Source organism: Triturus cristatus, chromosome 7, assembly GCF_964204655.1.
Source record: "Triturus cristatus chromosome 7, aTriCri1.1, whole genome shotgun sequence".
Taxonomy (NCBI): domain Eukaryota; kingdom Metazoa; phylum Chordata; class Amphibia; order Caudata; family Salamandridae; genus Triturus; species Triturus cristatus.
This window is the reverse complement of record NC_140590.1, coordinates 727,757,744-727,780,122: the sequence shown is the minus strand read 5'-3', so window position 1 is coordinate 727,780,122 and position 22,379 is coordinate 727,757,744. Positions and strand designations below refer to the sequence as shown.

Genomic DNA, 22,379 nt, shown 5'->3' with positions numbered 1-22,379 from the left:
AGGAAGGCTTTGACAACTGGAATCCTGAATAGGGAAGTGTGTTGCCTATTCTGAAGATATGCCGCTACTGCTGTTGGGTGTAGCTTTATAAATGTAAAAGCTAAACCAGAAGTATGTAAATGAAATAAGTTGCAGACAATGTCCTGTACTGTAGCTGCTAAGGGCTCAATGAGTTTGAATCAACAATAACAAACACATCTTTTCCATTAGGCAGCATAACTGGTCCTAGTAGTAGGCCTGCATGCTTCTTTAAGAGCACCCATACATTGTTGTGGGAGATGGAGGCATCCAAATTCGAAGACTTCACAAGCCAGATTGCAAGGTTGAGTGATCTGGGGTCTGGATGTCTGATTTATCCATGGTTCTGTGTGAGAAGGTCCTGCCTGTTCGGTAGTGCGCCGTGGTGGACTACCGACAATTCGAGAAGTGTGGTGAACAATGGTTGCCATGCCCATGTGGGAGGGTGAGAGATGTCTGCCAAAGTTTGGGAACCAAAAATGGAAGCAGTGGGAGAGGTGGAAAAGTACAAGCAAATTTCCTGGACCAAGTCATTGATAGTGCACTGCACCTAGATTGTGGCTGTGGGAACCTGGTGAAGAAGTTTGGGAATTTTGTGTTTTCTGCTGTGGCGAAGAGGTCTATTTGTGGTTGACACCAAGCTGGAAGTATTGTAGGAGGACTTGTGGGTTGAGTTCCCACTCATTGACTTGTTAGTGTCTCCTGCTGAGGAGATCCTCAAAGTCATTGTCCACTCCTGGGAGAAATAAAATCACTAACAGGGGAATGTTGTATCGGAGGGCTCACTCCAAATGGTCTGGACTAAGTAGAAAAGCGGTAGGGACTTGGTACCCCCTACATTTGGAGATGATACATTGCTGTCCTGTTGTTCGTCTTGATGAGAGCTACCTTGCCAATTAGGTGAGGAAGGGAGGCTTTCAATGCTAGGTGAACGGCTAGTAACTCCAGGTGATTTATGTGGCGATCTCTCTGACTGGGTGTCCAGTGGCCATAGACAGTGAGATGTTGGGAATGCACCCCCCATCCTGTAAGGGAAGCGTCTGTTGTTACTGTCCTATGTGGAACTGTATCTAGAAAAGGCTGTCCCTTTAACAGGTTGCTGGAGTTACGCCACTGCAGAAAGTGGCATGCTTGACAGCTGATCAACACTATATCTTGAAATTGACCCTCCAGCTTGAGCCTATTGGTGCGATAACCACTCCTGTAATAGACGCATGTTGATTTTGGTAAGCGGTAATATGGCTATACAGGAGTCATCATGCCAAGGAGTTGCATGACTGCCCCGACTGTTACTTATTGACCTGGTTGAAATTGGGGAATGAGTGCCTAGAATGCTTCTATCCCGGCAGTGTTTGGGTAAGCAATACATAGTTGAGAATCGCTCCTAGGTAAGGTTGCATTTGAGGTGTTTGAAGGTGAGACTTTAATGTGTTGATTGTAAATCCTAGTTGATGAAGTAGGTTTATGGTAGCTTGTGTATGTTGGAAGCACTTTTGATGTGTTGTAATTATGAGGAGCTAATCATCCAGAAATGAAAATACATGTATGCCTTGCTTACTCAGGTGAGCGGCTACCAATGGTAGACATTTGGTAAAGACCCTGAGTGGTGTAGTGACCGAGAAGGGAAGCACCTTGAATTGGTAATGCTGACTGTTCATTATGAACCTTCGAAATTGGCAATGTGGCAGTTGAATAGGAATGAGAAAGTAGGCATCCATTAGGTCGAGAGCGGCCATGAAGTTGCTTTGTTGTAGTTGAGGTATTGTTGTAAATAAAACAGCGATATGATTAAGCATTCACTGAAGACATGTGCTCTTCATGTCTGAATTACGTTTTCTGCTTTATATTGACTAATATTCAAACTCCATTCTGCTTAGCCATCCGCCATTTTGTATGGCCATGAAACCGCGTGCTCTGCACGAGAAGAGTCTTACCTCTTCATTAGTCACTCCCGAGATCTGCCTAGCAACAGTCTATAAATAACTCCTTTGTGCATTTAGTGCATGCTCAGAACTGACCACATCTGTCACTGATTAGGCTTTGCTTGAATATGTTTTCGCGGGTCTTAGGAACTGTTAACTCCACCCATGTATTGGTCATGCACCGAACATGTCCATATAAGGCCATAAATCTTGCTTCATGTTGTATCCGCCTACTTATGAGCCCCCCTATTGTGTATAAAAGGGGACTATGTGCACAAGTTCTTTGTGCTACTCTGTGCAATACTGTAGAGTGTTGTATAGGTTGTAGGACCACCTTTGAAGGTTAATAAACTTTGTCTTTGTATTTGCAGTTTCCGTGCCAACTTCCCTCTAGTACTTTGTACACAGAAGGGCGAACCCTTTGTACTTGCGGGCCTAGCTGGGGCCTGTACTCATCAGTATGACATCTTGAAGAGTAACCATGTAAAAGTGCTCTGAGAGAATATAATGGTTTGGAAGTCTGCGGTCCAAGACTGGTCTGAGGGGCCTGTCCTTTTAGGGATTAAGGAAGTATACTGAATAGACCCCTGTGCCTTGTTGGTGGAGTGGGCAGGATCTATAGTTCCATTTTTTAGGAGAGCATGTACTTCTTCCCTGAGCAACTGCTGTTGTTATGGGGAAACCCTGCGTTTGCGAGGTGGAATGTTGGGAGGTGTGAAAGTGAGCTCCAATAATAACCATGTTTGATAATATCCAACACCCACTGGTCGGAGGTGATACTCTGCCAGGCGGGAAGGAAACCCTGTAGTCAACCCCGACAAGTGTTGTGTGATCAGGGGAAATGATTGGGGAGTCAAGGTTTTGTGGTTGTGGATGGTGGTTTTGTCAACCCGCCCTTACCTCTATCTCTGAAGTAGTTACCCTTGTATGAGCCTTTGTAGTAACCCCTAGGTGAGGTGGTTTGAGTCTGAGTCCGCTGATATGAGGTGGAGGTTTCAGGTGAGATGATTTTCAAACCTCCACGGTAAGAGGAGAGGTGAAAGGTGCCACGATAAGATGGTGTCTCAGCACACCCGTTGCTTTGGCTTTCTCAATATCTTTTTTTATTTTTTCATGGAGTGTATCCACTGGAGGACCAAAAATATGTTAACCTTCTAGCCCTGCTATTTGATGGACTTCTTGTACTTCAGGTTTAAAACAAGAGCTCCTAAGCCAAGTATGCTTTCATAATAGTATGCTGGAATTTATTCCTCTAGCTTCAGAATCAGCAGTGTCAACTGCACACCGAATTGAAGTGCTAGAAATTAATTTCCTCTCTGAGGAAATTTGGTATGCCCTTGTTTTATGTTAATCTGGGAGATATTAGAGTATCTCATCCATCTCATTCCAGTGAGCTCTACCATATCTAGAGAGGAGGCCAATAGAGTTTGCGATGTGCCAATGATTGGCAGATTGGGCAGCAACCCTCTTTCCTGCTGCGTCAAAGTTTTTACTCTTCTTATCTGGAAGAGGCGCTTCAACAGATGTTTGCAAATTGGCCCTTTTTTGCGTGCTGTTCCCACGACCAAAGGGTCTGGGGAAGTTGACCTTTGATATGTATAGGGTCATTAGAGGATGCCTTATATTTTTTGTATCGACCCTTTGTGTTCTGTCCCTAGATCTGACTGCGCCATAGAAAATGTCAGTGGTGTGGCGGCGCATGATGTGATGCAGGTGTAGGTAGTGGGCTGCTATGTACATGGCTTGTGACCTTGTACATCTTCTTTCTGTGCTTGGTTGGAATTAAGATATTCAATGCATTTTCAAGAAAGTTGTCTCTAGGAGGTTTGGGCAACAGCGTGTGGGGATGGAGGGGGGTCTTGTAATGATACACCCAGTGTCAGGATGAATCAGGATGTGCGTCTGTCTAGAATCAAATTCGTCTTTTAGTTTTTGAAGCACAGGTTCCATAGTCTTCACCTCAAGTGGTGCTTTTGGGGGAGGGGGTTCGTTCCAGGGCCGAATGTTTGGGTTTTGATGCAGCTGGCTCGGTGCCGACATTGCCCGGTGTTTCCACACTAAAGGTTTAAATGCAGAAGGGTTTGGCTCCAAAGGTCAACTTAGCCCCAAGGCAGTAGCGGGCATCTTCAGTAATTGTTTGGGTGCCGAGCTGGTCATATCCAAAGTAGTTGTTTGGTGCAGACAATGGCCCAAAGGCAGTGGTGGCCCAGGACTGATTTTAAGTCCCTCTGCAACAGTCTGTCGACCCTTTGTGGTCTTCAGGGGTGATGCATAGATGGGGAGGGGGGCACGGTTCTCATGGCTAGTTGAGCTGGAGGCAGGTCTTGCTGTTTGGTGTCGGAGCTATCGTCTCGTTGTGGAATAAGTTCTCTTCATTTGCCACAGATGCTTGTGCCTGGATATCTTCCTGGAGGTCTTCAGGTCTGAAGAGGTCCGATGTGTAGTCCAAGCTTCTTTTATACATCTGGAGACATTGAGCTAGACGATCATGAAGTGTCTTCTTGGACCTGAAGGAGCTGGCCTTGTTGTGCTAGGGGCAGATGCACAAATTACACACCTGAAGAAGGTGGGTGCAAGGAAACTGTGTGACACCGAAGACAAAATAGAAAAAGCGTCCATTCCAATACCAAATGGACAAGATGAGGTGGAATGCCTAAGGATGAATATCAGCACCCCAAAAGGCAAAGGCCCAAAAAGGACCACAGCCAACACAAGTTGGGTAGGACCAGGGCCCCCAGACTAGAGGCCAGGCCCCGGGGGATGGGGTCCCTGCAGCTAAAATCAGCCCTGGAGAGATGACGGAGGGCCCTCCTCCCTTCAAAAAAAATAAAATAAAGCAACAGGCCCTGGAGGATGGGGTCCTCGGGACGATAATGACCTGCATTTAAATGATGATAGAAAAAAAGAAAAAAAAAAAAAAGATGTTGGGCCCCGGGGGATGGGGTCCCCAGGGCCGAAATCGGCCCAGGGAAGAGGGGCTGCATGCCCCTGCTCCCCTATTGAAAAAAGGCCTGGCTCCGGGGGATGGGGTCCCCAGGGGTCGAAAATGGGCCAGGGAAGGGGGGGGGGCACGCAGAACCCCTCCCTTAAATACATTTACATGAAAAAAAACTCTGGCTTGTCACCTTAGGCACAGCCTCCTTCACCACCACTCTGCAAACGCACCTCCTGGCGCACTGCCAGATGGGGGATTAAGTCCCCTTGGTTCCAGAGGATCCTTGGGGGCCAACAAGCCCTCCTGCGGCCATGCCATGTCTTTAAATGATGGAACAAATATTCAATGCCACTGTGGAAAATGTTTTGGAGGGATAGAGGTTTGGGACGTGTGTAGCTAGTATATTTTTCACTTTTATTGTGTACTACCAAATATCTGAATAAAATAATTAAAAATAAAAACGCCTTCTATGCTTACAATCGGAGTGACCGATGCAACGGTTTCTGCATTCCAGTGAAACAGAAAACCACCACTCTGCAAGCACACTGCTGGTCAGAGGATGAAGTCACCTTTGATGCTGAGGGTCCTTGGGGGCCAACACACCCTCTTGTTACCTCCAGTAAGTCCCACACAGCCTGATTGCTAAGAGGACTTCGGAGGCCACGCACCTTTTAATCCAACCCTCTGCAAACGCACCTCCTGGCGCACTGCTGGCTGAGGTATGAAGTCCCCTTGGCTCCAAAAGGTCCTTGAGGGCCAACTACTCCTCCTGCTACCTCCATTAAGTCCCATACAGCAGGATTGCTGAGAGGTTATCAGAGGCCACGCCCCCTTCTTTACCACTCTGCAAACGCGCCTCTTGGCGCACTGCTGGTTGGGGGAATGTACTAATCTTGATTCCAGAGGGTCCTTGGGTGCCAACTACCCCTCCTGTTACCTCTAGTAAGTCCTACAGAGCACTGCTGTAAGGACTTTAGAGGCCATGACCCCTTTCTCCATCACTCTGCAAATGTGCCTCCTGGCGCACTACTGATTGTGGTATATAGTCTCCATGGCTACTGAGGGCCCTTGGGCTCCAAGAAGCCCTCCTGTTACCTCCAGTAAGTCCGTTACAGCGGTATTCCTGAGAGCTGGTCGGAGGTACCGCTCCCTTTCTCCACCACCCTGCAAACGCGACTACTAGTTTAACAACCATAAAAATTCACTTAAAAAAATTTAAGGTTACAGGGACGTTATAGTTAGGAAATAGAATTTTAAAAAAACATAGAAATTCACTAAATAGAACAAAGTTTACAGGGACGTTATAGTGAGACTCAGATTTTTCACTCGAGCAAAACCAGTGAAATTCAGCAATTATAGCTACCTCTGCTAACTATAACCTAAGCCCCAGTAATGCACTGCTTATGTTCTCACATATTACATCACTCATGACATCATCACTGATGACATCATCCACAGAACCACTCACACCCCCATAGAACCTCTCGTACATCCCCAGGCACACCCACACAACCACTCACATACCCATTCACACATCCATTTAAGTACTGACACATCTGCTCATTCACCAATACAGTCACTCAAACACCAACTTACTTAACCAAACATTGACTCAAACAGCCTCTCACTCACCCACACATCCACTTGCGCAGCGAGTCATTAACTCATACAGCCATTCCGACACCCACGTACCCACCCACTCACTACACACCGACGTACCCACCCACAGAGTCACTGTCACAGCCAGTCACTCATTCATACAGCCACTCACAGACCCACTTACTCGCCAATACTGCCCCTCACACAACATGTCACTCATCCATGCAGCCACTCACACACCCACTTATACACCTGTATAATAAGAATACATAGTCACACAACCACTCACATAATATACATTAGAAGTATTATCACTCAGTAGTAGTGCAACTAGTATACTAATTTTAACATTTGAAGTCAGTTAGTATTTATGTTTAAGACCCATAAACTCTTGAAAACACTTATACTCACTAGATGATGTCCTCAGTGATGTAATATGTGAGGTTATAAGCAGTGCATTGAGGGGGCATTAGTTATAGTGAGCTCAGGTAACTATAACTGATGAATATCACTGGTTTTGTACGAGTGAAATCTCAGTCCAACTCTAACGTCCCTGTAACCTTTGTTTTTTACGGGGGGGGGGGGGGGAAGACACAGACACAGACACACACACACGGTTGCTGAACACTGTACAAAGTATTCACACTCAAACTCAAAGCACCTTGTTCAACATTGCACCCACAATGACGAGCAATACAATTCATCTGATTGAAGATATTAGGTTATCGCTAAGCCAAAAAGTAATACAAAGAAGGCTTAAGATACTAAGGACGCAGTACTTTAATCTAATATTTTTATTCTCTAGGGAAGGAGAGCTTGAATGAAAAATTCGGACCCATTCTGAAGAGAGATCCCGAAACAAAAAAAACACAAAACAAAGTAGAGGAGAAAACAGCTGGGAATGCAGGCTTTATGCCAGAATTCGACATCTTCATCTACTGGCTAGATGTGCTCCTGGACTAGCAAGATGCATACTGCCACATACTCATCAGAAAGAAGCGGATGAAGTTCTTGAAATGCCTATTACATACAGAATACTACAAAACAATTCTGTTCCATTTTGCCCGAAGTCAGTACCCTGTCTTTTTCCTAAATGGAGGGCGGCTCGTCTATGAGAAATGAATGTTTCTGCCTAAGCATATTTGGATGGTTAGCATTGGAAAACAACCCCTTATCAGGAAATTCTCTACGAATTTCACAAAGGATCCAAAGTCAACTGATATCTGAAACACCGATAAATCCACAGCAATTTAACACCACTATACAGTGCAGGGAATCGAGTGATGGTGAGCTATATTGGGCACACGGGTTTCAAGAGCAGGGATGACAGGCTGTGTTCTTTCCCTGATAATGCCAGAGAAAAGTAAAGATGGGAGTAACTTTCCAGCAGCACCTTCCACTTGGTGAGTACTAAAATATGCTTGATGGGAGGAAGACCTCAATTAGATTGCTTGCCGACTAAATGAACTTAACCCATTCCCTGCGGGGGTAATTTCCCCACGGTGGGGGAGAGGGTGGGGAGGGGGGGGGGGGGGAACGGCGCCGCTGTGCTCGTGACAAGCTCAGCCCGTCATGACTTCATGACTCACAGTGGAGCTGTGCTCATGACGAGCTGAGCTCGCGGGCCGCGGCCGTTATGACGAGCTCAGCTCATCATGAGCACAGCTCCACTGTGACTCATGATGAGCTGCGCTCGTCATGAGCATGGAAGGGGTTAAAGGTGAAATCCTATCATGACAACAGGCTAGACAACATGCTAGAAAGGAGGGTGATCAACACAGCCTTTAAATCCTTCCTCCATTCCATATTAAGAGGTAGTCATGTTGCAAATGCTATCATGTATTATCTGATACAAGTACGAAGGCAAAAACAAAGATCGGGACCATCTCAAAAGACGCTAAAAAAATCTGGCACTGGCTCAAGCCTTATAGACGATAGTAATAAACATGACAGATACAGAAGCTGTGAAAACAGAATTTCTAAACTTATTTCAGACAAGATCAAGCCACCAACCATATGAACTCCAAATTTCAGATCTGCATGATGACTGTAGCCTCTTGGATGTCACTCAATATCTTTAAACCCACTGAAGACCAGACAGAGCTTCTAGTTCTTGGTGCCCTTACAAATGTGTGATCTAACACGTGTTGGCCTTCTATCCAAGGGTCCCTCTTCCTCATGCCTGCTGTTAACGTCAGGAATACATGCATTTTCTTTTATCCAAATCAAAAGGTGGCTTCCGCCTGCTTTCACCTCCTTAAAATACAGAGGAAGAACCCTCCTTCCTACAGTTCAAGGGAAAAATACTAGTAATACAGACAGCTATTTCACCATGATTTATAAACTCAATATCCTAAGCATCAATGTATACAACTGCAGACCATCCAGCATACTACTGTGCTTCTTGCAGGACTTCCTTGCTGTTGCATCACCAAATCCCATTTGGTGAAAGTAATATGGCACCATGGAGGTAATACTACACTTCAAGAATAATTTAAGACAGTCAGTGCTTAATTTGAGCCAGTGGGGACCACCAGCACTTACTTTTGGGGACCAGCACTTATTTCCATCATCAGATATTTACAGACTGCAAGAGAGGGTAAAACACAGATTGGCAAGACTGGGGAAGAGGAAGACCGCAGAACCGTTACAAAGGGAGAAAGCAGGAATCTGTAAGAACGAGAAAAAAGTGACAGGAGGTGTCTGGTAGTGGATTGAAGACTATCAGCCTTCGTATACTGTGTGCCGACGTTTAATTGCACTGGCCGCGATCTTCTGAGCAGAGCTTCGGACACTGGCACTCTTTCTTTCACAAATTAAGTAAGCACTGAAGAAAGTCTACCCTCCCGTGAGAACATACTCTTTCCTAGGGAGCAAAACAGAATCCTTTCAAAACTGATGGGCAAATCGGAACTTCTGCAACGTTAATGGAAAGTATGCTTCTTAATTGCAATTACACAGACTAGAAGGGCTAGCAAGATACAAACGTTGTGCTGTTCTGAACCTCATTCAATTTACCATAATAATTGTATCAAGAAATCCCCCTTATTTTATTTTAATTCATTTTGTTATCCAACCTTTTTTCCTATATGTGTCTTTTTCAGCAGATAGGCACCATTACATCAGGAACAAGACTATTAAAACAGCAACAACTGGCAATGTCAGTCATTTTGGTGTTTCTATGGTAAGCTTCAGTAATACACAAAGGATGAGTGCTACGAAGGCTTAGGTTACAATAGCATTCCTCATGCCCATGCCCACTGAACCAAAACTGCATGGGCATGCCGTGACCAATGGAAACCACCCAGAGTCGGCACTGGATGGACATTAGCAGTGCTGGTTTCCTTCACATACACATAGGACAGTGCCCTATGGACATCTATGGTACCAGCATCCCTTGCTGGATAGTCACCAAGGAGCAAGGTAACCTTGCATGTAACAGGTTTTACAAACATAATGGCAGTTCAAGGTTCCCTCACACATATAGAACAGGTATAGGGGAGACAGCAGCAGTGCAAGTGTCTTCCAGACAAGTGCAACTTATGCAGCATGTTTCCCTCGTGTGCACAGTTACAGACTCTGGACGGCAGCGTCTACGTGGGATAGGGAGTTCAGCCTGCGCATACAGTGGCTGCTGAATGGCGGCAGCAGCAGCACAGAGTTCTGAACTGCTCTGGGAGCTCTAATGCTCGGCAGCAGAACAGGACACTCACGACACTGCAGCTTAGGTGGATCTAGGCAGCGTACAGCACCAGAGACTGTGCTGCAGGAGAGAAGCCCTTCTCAGAAGGCACTATGGATGTGCAGACCTGAAGAGGGGGCTGCGAAATAAAGTACCTAAGCAGTCTGCAGAGATCAGGCAAACTCCAGAAGCAATGAGGTCACCTTTGAGAGAGACCCTATTCATTTAAACATTCATTCTAACTTACTCAGGTTTTGGGCCCAGGGTGTCAACTTCTCTATGCTGACATGTGGAGCCACTGACTGAAAATGTGGCACTCAGCAGCGACAATTTGTACAGTTGTTGATACTAACGATACAAGATTTCTCTGTGTGTTAAAAATCCTTCACACTGTATCCGGTGAAGGGTACATTTGTCTGAAGCAAGAAGGATCTTTCTCGCTAAAACAATAGACAATCAGTCATTTGGCCAAGAAACACACACTCAAACAACTTGTGCCTAGTGTAGTGGCGCGATCGAGGATTCAATGCAACTTCACTAGCACTTACCCAAGCAAATGTTTGATAACTCTAGTGCTATTTATTTTTATTCTTTAACAGCCCATAGACATATGATTGATTCACGTATCACGGCTTGTATTCAAAATGTCAAAAGACCCAATTGGGGTATAGTTTAGAGTCTCATTTAAGTTACTTCTGCTTATGAGCCGTCTCAAAGACCTCAGTCTACACTTCAGCCAAAGGCTACCATCTGCACTTTGATTCCAAAGCAAACACTTAAGTAGGTTAGCTTCCTTAGTGTAACTATTTAATTGACACATTATTAACTTTTTCATTTTCTTCCTTTCATGATGTGCCCAGTACCCTAGTTCTCATGGTAGGAAAACTTACTTACTTATAATCCTATGTTTAAAAAAAGAATATCCATAAACACCCCACCTCCCTTACTTGTAAAGTGGGGGAGGGGAGAATTCGGGAGTAAGATCCTTTTCTAACTTACATATTAAAATGAACTTTTTGGCTCTGCATTATGGATTCCATAAAGTCCGTGTTTAATTATTTTTCGAGAAGGCTTATGACAATCTGCTCCAATTTCTTTAATTTCAAAATGAGTGAATTTAAAAAAAGTGTTTAAACAGCGAAGTTGCCTATTATGCCAGACTGAATTTTCATCAATTCTGTTTTTCTATAAATACATAAATGCTTTCATGTAAAGAGAAGTCTCACTTTTTGAAAAATAATATAGGTTCCTGCAGATATCCATAGATCGTATTGTTTGCAAATTTAAAGAAGATAGCAGGGCTAAAAGTACGTAAAATGTCTTTAAATAATGGGACAAATATTCAATGCCACTGTGGAAAATGTTTAGGAGGGATAGAGGTTTGGGACGAGTGTAGCTAGTATATTTTTCACTTTTATTGTGTACTACCAAATATCTGAATAAAATATTCAAAAATAAAAACGCCTTCTATGCTTACAATCGGAGGGACTGATGCAACGGTTTCTGTATTCCAGTGAAACAGAAAACCACACTCGGAAATATCTGGGTCGCGCCAGGGGATGGGGGTCACAGGCACCACCGCAGTGGGACCAATGGAAGCACGACCTAGACTGGTGCCAAAGAGCCGAAGAAACTGTCTATAAGAGCAGAGGCTGCGCTAAGAAATGGGGGAAAGTTTGGGGGCCCTGGCGAAAGTACAGAGAGGTAGGGGGAGTGTTCGAGGCGTGAAATCAACATATGTTTGTCCTATATGTACCCTCAAATGTCTGAATCTGTATTGTGAACCGTTATTCCACCACATGATGTACGATGACTGTCTTGCAATTTTTGGATATGTGCGCCAATTTCATAATTGAAAAAGAGTTTACATTTTTTTTAAAAAAAAGGAAATATCTGGGTCGCAAAGCCATATGTGACTGCTATCCTAGTAAAAGAATTGTGTAATAAAAATATGCTGCTCAGTATTACGCATGGACATTACATTTCAAGCCTTGATTGTTGGGTTCCTGGAGGACCTTAACTGACCAACGGTAAGTTTGCTATTTAACCACTTCTACTGTTCTTTTAAGGCCAATCAAATGTCATACCAAATTTCCATTTAAGCAACGGTGGCTACTGAAATAAGTACATCATAAGATAGTGCTCCCATCTTGCCTCTTTCTGAGGATAACATCAAAGAGTCTAACACATACATGCCAGTAAGTGAACAGAGAACCACTCTCGAGATTTAGATCAGACTTGTAATGTGTCTGGAGAATGGAGTTGACCTACAGAAAGTACTGCACTTACTCTGCAAGGGGATATTTACCTCAAACCGGAGGAGACTAAAATCAGGGTTATTTAAAGACTAGAAGGACAGCATCTACAATGTTCTTTCACAATGAAAATAAACACTGAATTAAAAAAAAAGACAATAAAAATATTGATCGTATAAGTACCATACACAGCATTCAAATATGGCTGATAACGCGATCCTGATATCTAGGCTCAGCCCACTGGGACAGCACTCATGTACGGTACTTCCTCTCAATCTGTACTCTAGTCCAACACTTGTGTCAATATACAATCTTGAAGGCTCAGTTATGAGGTTATGTTAAGGAAATTTGTAAAGCATGCGATTACCCTTGGGTGTGTTGGCGCTGACTAAAAGCTGAGCATGCTAGACTAACGCATTTAATTGTTAAAAAGCCAGCTCTTAATCTCCTTTCTAAATTCCAACAAGGAAGGAATGGCTATGATACATGCTGGGAGGACATTCAATAATTTTGATGTGCAGAATATGATACTTCTGCTTCCTCAGTTTGCCTTTTTAATTTTGGGAATTGTCAATGTTTTAGAATTTGCAAATCGTAAGGATCTATTGGGGATGTACCACCTGAACGCATTACTAAGAAATTCTGGTCTCCTATTCTTCCCTTCCCTTCCCACAATCAGTGACATCTTTCTCAATTAACTTACCCTACTACCTTACTTCTTTGTGGATCAGAGGAACATTTTTGTCTCCTTGACATTTTTCACATCCAACACTCAACTTAAAATTCACATATGAGGTCATGGTTCTCTGCTTGCACTCTCTACACTACAACAATTTCAGCAGGTGTTTTCACAGCATCTATTGACAATTCTTTACACTGACTCCTCTGCTTTTTGGTAGGACATATGAAATGGTCTGATACAGCAGAGCCAAGCCAAGGTTTCGAAAGGATTGCTCCACTGAAAGGCCTCAGACCTTTGTCCTGATGAAAAACCCTTCAAATTATATTGTGGGGCCAAAACATCAACATTTTCAGTTTTGGAATGCTTCAATTTAACAAATCCTTATACAGACAGAAATTTGGAGTGCAGCTTGATCACTGATTACAAGTTACTACAGCCAAAAGCTTTGTGTTATGTCTTAATATGTTACTTGGACAGTTGTTTTTATTTGCACTTCTGTGCATGGTGCTGCTACCTCATCAAACAATTGTAGCATCCTTGTCCTTCACACTTTATTTGTTTTCCTGTGAATTATAATTTCCTTTTTAACTGTATATAAAACATCGAATACATTTTAACATTATAGTTTTTCCCTCTTGTAATTCAGAGCTGCTTCAACAAATGTTCTTATTTTGAAATGCTCGATTAACTTTCATAGACATAGGAGTTTATTAGCTGACCTTAAAAAGTGTCATTTGTGTTTGTGAATGGCCCCAAAAGAACCCCTTTTGTATTAATGAAGTGAAAGGTAAGGCAACGACGAACAAATATTCCTGAGTCACAGTAATGGGACGAAAGCTATGCTAGAAAAGCTATTAAAATTACAGTAACCAGAACATCAAGCGAGTACTGTAGATCATGTAATTGAGTTCAGATATTCTCTTTCATTTTCTATTTAGCGAAATGCATAACTAATCAATTTGTTGCTCAGAGACTAAACGAGTTTTGAAACAGGCTATCAGTGCGAAAGCCTGAACTGAACAGGTTTCCATTCCTACCTCCCTTATTTTGTTTGCACTTGGTATCACAAAAAAGTGGTACATAAATATTCAGAAACCCTTTAATATAGTATTCTGTTTTTCATTTGATGAGTCGAATTTGCATGTTATGTTGTCAATCCACCAAACGGAAGTAAAATGCATTGTAAATCAGATAGCTATTGGCCAGATGAGTATACATCTTGATAATGCACAAACCATTGCATGCGAACCTGATAGTGTGCCCAGCAAGCCTCCCAGATGCGCAGTGCCTCAGAGCATGGGAACTCGCGCTTAAAGCATAGGAGGATCCAGCGGTGACAGAAGAGCATCTGCAGACCATCCTCGCCCAGAGAGACAAGGTGCTGGTAGAACTGGGGGTGCATCAGTCGCAGCAATTCTCGAAGGTACATCTGAAAAAACATCAGGGCATCAGTTTTCAGGTTGGCTACTGTCATTCTCAAAGCCCCCCTCCATAAATGATAACAATCTAAACCAGTTCCCCATGTCCTTCAACAAGCACTCAGCCCTCGCTCAGTCTCTTATGCAGCGCTAGCAATGACACTTTAAGCATGGACTATCATTCTCCTACTGCTCCTCCTACAGGCCTGTTGGCTCACTCAGCACTACTTTTAAAGGCTGGAACCCTAAAACGGCCCAGTTCCACTGGTGAGCAACTTCACATGCTCTTGCCCTACAAGCCAGTAGGAGTGGGGTAACTGTAGTAAATGAAGATGCAGGGTTGCCAGTAGTATAGGTGGAACAGGATACCACTTATTCACAAAGTAGTAGTCTCAAGTTACAGGTGAAGATAGTAGTAAGGAAGCAGGTAGGTATCAGGAAAGCCCCACCGGGAGCGCAACCTTGCTGCTCAACGCACGCAATCCAACTGATATTCACTCAGCCAGGCACACATCAGCATTCCAATTACAACACAGTCACTGTGGCTGAGCGGCAGGGGACATAACACTAAGGGGCGAATGCATGGCATAGAAATGCAAATACAACACATCTCCCTTCTTTATGGAACAAAAATAGAAAATGTAAATCAAATTAAGAGAGAAATACACAATAAAGATACAACAGTAACCCTGCTCTTGCAAGTCTGTCATCTCTGCCCTAGGGCCTTGCAAGCCAACCACTTCTCTCCCAAAGTCCTGCACCCAAGTTTACGCCATCCACTGGGCCTAATCTGCTGACTCATCACAACCACAATCCAATATCTGAACCCATCATCCCGGTCTCATCCTTGACCACTCCTGATGTTTTACTGCTAGGCTGCTGCAATGCCTTTGAAAAGGTGGGCCTCCTGCTGTCCCATACTACCCACTCACCTCAAAAGAGTGTTGCTGAAGTCACACATCCACTCCCAGAGCTATACTGCTACTTTCCTGCGTCATGCCTTCCTCTCAGAGATGTACTGCTGCAGTTGTGTACCTTGTACATCCACTCTGAGAAGGTTACTGCCATAGTGCTTCACAGCTTGCACCAGAAGGAGGGCAGGTATTACAACTGGCCTCAACCCCTTCTCTGCCCTTAGGGGTGTACTGCTAATATTCTCACAACATCAACCAACCCCAGAGAGAGGCATTGCTGCATACCCACATTGCACAGGCTTACCAGTTGTTTTTCCATGTCCTCGTCCCTCGGGGAGCTGATGAAGATGGTATTCTGCATTAAGCCCACAAAACACCAGAAAGTATCTGACTCGTCCAGCACTTCTGTCAAGATTGGAGCCACCAGGTCTGACATGCCCTGAGAGTACCCAATGCTTGAGTTGTAGATGGCATAGTTCAGCAAGATCCTCCTTAAGAAGAGGAAGTATAAGAGAAGGGTTCAGGGGGATTGTTTCACATCTCATCCTGCAAGCAAGCTCAGTCTAAACAAATTAAATACATAGATATTGGCAGTAGATAGGGATTGGGATGCCCATCGTGTCTGTATTTTCCAGGTTTGCTGCACCCCCTTAGAATAGCCCCAACGTAGCTTTTGAGCTCTGTATTTCTTCTTAAATTATCACTACTTCAACACGTCTCTTTGCTTCATTTTAAATTATGTTAGTCAATTTTTACCCATTAATACAATTACAGAAAATTTCAAATCTTAATTTTGAACCACAGTTTTCAGCTACGCTATTTTTGAGGTCACTTTCGCTTCCACTCCATTAAGTCTTAACTTATCACCACTTTAGTAAAACCACATCTCAACAGTAATATGCTTACCTGCACTACGGATTTATACATATAGTTAACTCACAGTCTCTCTCTCAGGTCTCCAATACTGTAGGTATACCTCGGGTGCATATTATATCTCGCCTATTCCTCATGTCTTACAGACTAGATTAGGCCCCCGTGCTTGGGAAAATCACTGAATGTGACATCCTCAAACTCAACACCATACACCGGAAGTAGCCTTCGGAGCAAGCCACAATAGTTCCTGCTCTAACCCACAAAGTGTGGGCTCAATTCTTCACAAGGTCAAACTCTAGCTGATGCTTTGTTAGTGATGTGAATGCTGGTAATGCATAATTCTTTTCTATTAGTGAAACCTCTCCCTACACATTACAGCACATTACACTGACTTGTTATAGCATATGGAAAGATTGAATTCATAGAATGAGTTACCCCTAAAATTCCTCCCCAGTGTGAAGGTTTATGATGCTGCACAATCTCCACTATATTCCACTGGAGATCTCTAATCAGTCTTTACCTTCCTGGACATGCCCTATGGTAGTAGAGGTAGACCTGACAACTTGCATAAGCTAATTGGGATGGTGGTAGTTGGTGAAGGCCAAAGGCAAATGTGGTCGGAGGAAGGTAGATGGTAGATGGCGATTGTAGAAGGCTGCAGATGGTGCTGGTAGGTGGTCTAGGAAAGTGCAAAATGGCGGAGTGTAAAATAAAATTATAGAGTTCATACAGGGCTAAAAAGGGTTGAGCTTAGACATGACGGGCCTCTATAGGAGTGCAGGTAGGTCATAAAAGGTCATTGTGCGAAATCACCTCATGGACTCCACGTTGGGGTTATCCTCTCCGCGAAAGAAGGGGTTGCTGCGATCTGTCCGCACCACATCCTTGTCCACAGTGAACTGCACATTTCGCCAGAACTCATTTTGCTGTTCAGGGGACATTGTGAGCCTGAGAAGAAAACATGAGAGTGAATGGGAGAGTGAAGACAACAGAAACAAATGGAAATAAGTAAGGATGCACAGGAAGTGAGAACTGCGCAGGAGGGATGGGTAAGCCAAGGAACCTAAAGGATGAGAAGGCTGAGCAGCAGCTGCAGGTGAAAGACACTCAGGCAAAGCAGGGATAAGGGTAAAAGAGTGTAGGAGAACCTGAACTTAGAAGTCATGAGGTTCGATGCCTAAAAATGAAAAGATCATTTACTTATACCGGAATCTAAATACATTCATGTATAAAATCTTGGGAATGAATTGCATTCATGACAAAAAGCACTTCTCTACAGTTACTCAGGGTGCCAATCGCAATCCTACCGACAGTTGTCAGTTTAAGAACACAACTAAAGGAAAAGCAAACAATTAGATTTATAGCCGTCTCACTCTGAGCACAGGGAGTGGGAGGCGGTCTCACTCTGAGCACAGGGAGTGGGAGGCGGCACCACTCTGAGCACAGGGAGTGGGAGGCGGTCTCACTCTGAGCACAGGGAGTGGGAGGCGGTCTCACTCTGAGCACAGGGAGTGGGAGGCGGCCCCACTCTGAGCACAGGGAGTGGGAGGCGGTCTCACTCTGAGCACAGGGAGTGGGAGGCGGTCTCACTCTGAGCACAGGGAGTGGGAGGCGGTCTCACTCTGAGCACAGGGAGTGGGAGGCGGCCCCACTCTGAGCACAGGGAGTGGGAGGCGGTCTCACTCTGAGCACAGGGAGTGGGAGGCGGTCTCACTCTGAGCACAGGGAGTGGTAGGCGGAGAACTGTTCAACGGAAGGTCCTTGTCATTAGGCCTCCGAGGATAAACAGATGGGAGGGATATTTTAACACACAGCAAGACATACTGGCTCCAACCTTCACAATCTTTACGGCTTTTCGTGGCCTTAACTGGAAGACTAGGCAGAATATTTTTTTTTAATCAGTTAAAATGGTAAAGTGTGGGCACGTGGAGGGGGCTGAAACCAACCGTAAGGGGTGGGCTTGATGAGGAAACATGTATGGATGAATAACGATTTCTACTTTCAGAACTAGTGCCCTAGTCTAAGGAACATTGGTTTTGCCAAAAACAACCGAATCTTTGCCCACTGACTTATTGAGGATTGCCAGATGTTTTGCCAGCGGAGGCACTGCCAACTTCACTACCAAGTCCTCCTTTAAGGTGCATTAGTCACTCTGGCCGGAACGGTGCTGTATCAGCCGCCCAATCGAGAGTGACATTGGGCGAATTAAGGGCCTACTTTCGAGTTTGGTGGACAGGATACTCTGTCACAAATGTGGGACACAAGTGCATTATAGCATATGACACTTGTAATACGGCAAACAGGATATCCATCCAGATTTGACCCAATCAGTGCTTAATTTGAAAAAGAAAATATGTGCCAGGATGCCACTTCTGCTTGCACCACACATGTCCCCTGCTGTGCTGCCAATGATAATAACACAAGTAAAAACCATTATACTCATACAAGTGTGACAATTTCGGACTATTTCAGGCACCTACAGCTATCAGAATGGCTTGGGCAGCAGGTAATTGTGATTTTTTATGTATATTGAATCAAAAATTAACTTTTGTTGTGGTCATCTTTAAATTAGCCAGGCAGTGCCACATGTGGCAGACTGTCTCAAGTGCCGGTGTTGACAATTACGTGCCGGTGCTGAGCACCAGAAACCACCGGCTCAAATCAAGCACTGCCGGGTATCCCATTCTCCAAACTCTAAATGAGGCTCTAAATTTGTTAAGGACATCCTTGGAAATTGTGACCAACTATGAACAAAAGCTAAGTATAGTGGCTTTACCATACTGGGAGGAAGTTTAGGAAGACTAGACTTGTAGGTACGGACAATGTATCCCCATTTTATGGCACAGTCTCAGTGCTCAGAGGTGTACCATCTGCAAATGGCACTAGGTGAACTTCTGCCAGACATTTCACTACCGAAGTGGCTCATGCCATGGTGGAGACAGACAGTTTTGAAGAAATAGCTTCACATAGGCCACAGAACCAGTGGGGTGGAGGAGATAGCTCCCTCTCACTAGCAGTCAGAAATTCCACCAGCTAAATACTAAAAGAGTCTTTGAGTCTTAAGAGCACCTAAACAGAATGGTGCAGCTATGCCCAATGGAATCAAACCAGCCACATTACTGGATTGCTTCCCCCGTTTGGCAGATCTAGGCGACTGAGTGAGGGTCAGGGGAAGGAAAAGGGAAGGACGTGGATGTATGGGGTTTTTGTTGGATATGGTGGTGGGGGTGCACATAGGTAATAAAATATTACACATTCATAACATATTCATAGCTTTTTTTGTATTCAGAAATATAGCTCATGAATTTTTCACCACCATGAAAACACACAAATGTACTAAGGAAGTAGAACTTCAAAGCAAACAATCTATAAGAATAATTTGTTCTTGCACAGAGCTCCAACACATCCCTTTTCTTTCTAAGCACTGTATGATAACAAATAACAGGTGCGCTCATCAACAAACATAATGGTATTCCATTTACCAGGGATGAACTGGGGAACCAAAAGCAGCCTTGGCAAAGAATGCTCAAACTGTCCTCGCTCCCTTCCTCACCTTGAGCAAACTATCTCTTTCCCTCCAACCATTCTGTCTCTTGCTCTCTTGGATCCTTCACTCTCTCTTCTCATTCTCTGATCACTTTCTCTCAACCTTCCCCCTCCCTTTCTCCCTCTCTCGAAGTCTCTCCCCTGCCTGCTGCAATTAGCCTGGGAAGCTGGGGAAAGTGAGAGCCCCCAGGGCTCTCAAAACCGCTCTCCGAGGGCTCCAGCCCACAGGAGAAATGCCTGGTCGAATAAAATGCATATCCGGCCCTACAATCTACAAATATTAGAGGGGTGAGCGGCTGAGTCAACCTTGCTGGGAGTCAAACTTGTATCTTCAGACTGTTTATCTAAGCGGAAAAAGTTTAACTCACTGAGCCATTTTGACAGCTATGAGAAGGGAAGATGATATCTTCCTTGTATGAAAAGCAGGATAAAAAAAGTGGAAACTGCACCCTAAACCTAAGTGCAACTGGACCACCTAATACAGCGCTTAGTCTGCCTGAGGACAGTCTGCTTGTATGTTCAGGGTTAGCTGGTGTACTACTCAAAAACTGACATGAAGGCAGAATTAAGATGCGACACCCATTTACTGTGCTGTAATGAGTTTAATATCTGAGAAAGAGGCAGCACTTTAAAGCGCATATTTCTCCACCCATGAAATTCAGTTCCATATTTTTCTTATATTTTTTGTATCAATGCCTCCAAAGACACTACTTGCTAATGTAGAACAACAACGGAAAAGGAAGACGGAGGCAATAAGCCTTGGCTCTTCATAGATGGGATCATTTACCGCTGGTTCACATAGTGGACTGTCATCATAGCCCTCATGAGCGCCTCAAAATTCTTTATCTGATAAGAGGGGGGCAACGTGTTGCTGAATTTTGTTTCTTGAAACAAACTGAAATACACACTTGAACGAAGCAACCACAAAGAAACCTTAGATCTGAAACTTATTGAGTTTCTTTGATTTTGCTAACAACCATTCCTACATCTTTTCCTATTGTAACGCTTCCAATTTCGATTTTGTTTTTATTATTAAGAAGAGCATCTTGAGAATTTGAAGCCACTGCGACCCTATTACACCAGTTCTAGTCAAAATGTTCTCTCTCACCTAGGGCAAATTCGAGGACGCGACACTGAGCATGGTCGGTCAAACAAAGACAGCAGCTAAAGGTTCTTAGCCTCTTAGCACACCTGTACGCGTTACCACACTATTCTGGTCAAACCAGATGCTAAAGATCTGATAAGTCTAATCAAAGTGATCAATGACCTTTCATATTGTTGCTAAAATGGGTAATAATTTTGGAATTGTTTCAGTGGTTCTTGAACACACATTGGCTATGATAATTACCTGGGAGTTTGCCTTTTAAAGAACAAGAACAGAGAGAAAAAAAACTATGCGTTTTCCCCGCAACATCCAAAACGTTTCCTAACTTGCTAGGCGGTGTTGCTGCTGTGGCAAACGAAACTGTGCAACTGCCAAATTCTGTTGGCAGTCAATGGCTGTGTTAGCTGGCTTGATAAGGGAAGGGCTTATTTGACAGAAAGATTTGATTAACTTTTTTAAACCACAGCAGTCATTTTTCGGTACCTCTTGAGGCACTATAGTCTTTACATTTAGGCTAAATTTGCCTGTCTTCCTGTCAGGTAAAACCATGGGAAAAAGCCCAGAAGCTTTTTTCGTGATTGACTGAAGCATACATTTATCAATCGTGTTATGAAAAAGCCTCATCAAAATGAGAGACCTTTCCAGGTTTTTCGTAAGGTGTAACTGCCTCAGATGCTGGCAGCTGCTGGCTAAGGACCTCTGTAGACTGAGGCCGGATCAGTCTGAGCAAGTGCCTGGCTCTGTGTAGAAACCGGCGTGACATTCACTGGGGCACAGCGGGAAAGACAGTGCTGGATTAGAAATCTGCCAAAAGGTAAAACATGTGAAATGCCTGTGGCAATCAACAGGATTAGGGAATAGACCAGCACAAGGAAAACCCTATTTGTTTAAAAAAACCCTCACTCACCAACCTAGTTGGTGACATGCTTCATCATTGGGTTCCCACCAGAGAGGCCGAGTGCCTCCCTGGTGTGCTACGACGCCTGAATTACAGCGGAGCAGGTTTTTAGTGAAGGGATGTGAGTGCAAAAGGTGGTGCAAATTTAAAAGGTGGCTGGTTTTATAAAAATAATTTTAATGTTGTAAAACCAGCGACCATTAAAAACAGGTGTGACGGACGATTGGATGGCTAGTTAGGTTGACCAGACCCGTCCGGTTTAGAAAAACAAGTGAAAAGTGGTCGACATGTTTCTGCTTATCAGAGCAATTGTGCTAAGCATTTATCAGGACCGAAAACGTTCCACGGCGGTATACACACCCTAAGGCGTACCCCTAACCAGTGGAAACATGTGGACGATAAAACTCACAGTTCTACCTATGCGGCCTCCTGGTATTTCCAAAGGCCTCTGGACTCTGTAAGAAAAACAAACCGGACACACATAAAGGCACACAACTGTACAGTGTAATCATCCAGGGGGTGTGAAATACTT

The 22,379-nt window shown here is 44.1% G+C and overlaps 1 protein-coding gene across 4 annotated transcripts in view; it reads right to left on the bottom strand.

Moving 5' to 3' along the window:
* Positions 1-22,379, bottom strand: part of TBC1D16 (TBC1 domain family member 16) — a 966,933-nt gene that overhangs the window by 168,730 nt on the left and 775,824 nt on the right. For all 4 annotated transcript variants that reach the window (XM_085617442.1, XM_085617440.1, XM_085617439.1 and 1 more), the window contains exons 8-10: positions 17,112-17,246; positions 15,730-15,916; positions 14,343-14,522 (exon numbers count right to left, since the gene is read on the bottom strand). In XM_085617442.1, the coding sequence (XP_085473568.1) occupies positions 14,343-14,522; positions 15,730-15,916; positions 17,112-17,246 (502 nt within the window). The remainder of the gene's footprint in view (positions 1-14,342; positions 14,523-15,729; positions 15,917-17,111; positions 17,247-22,379) is intronic.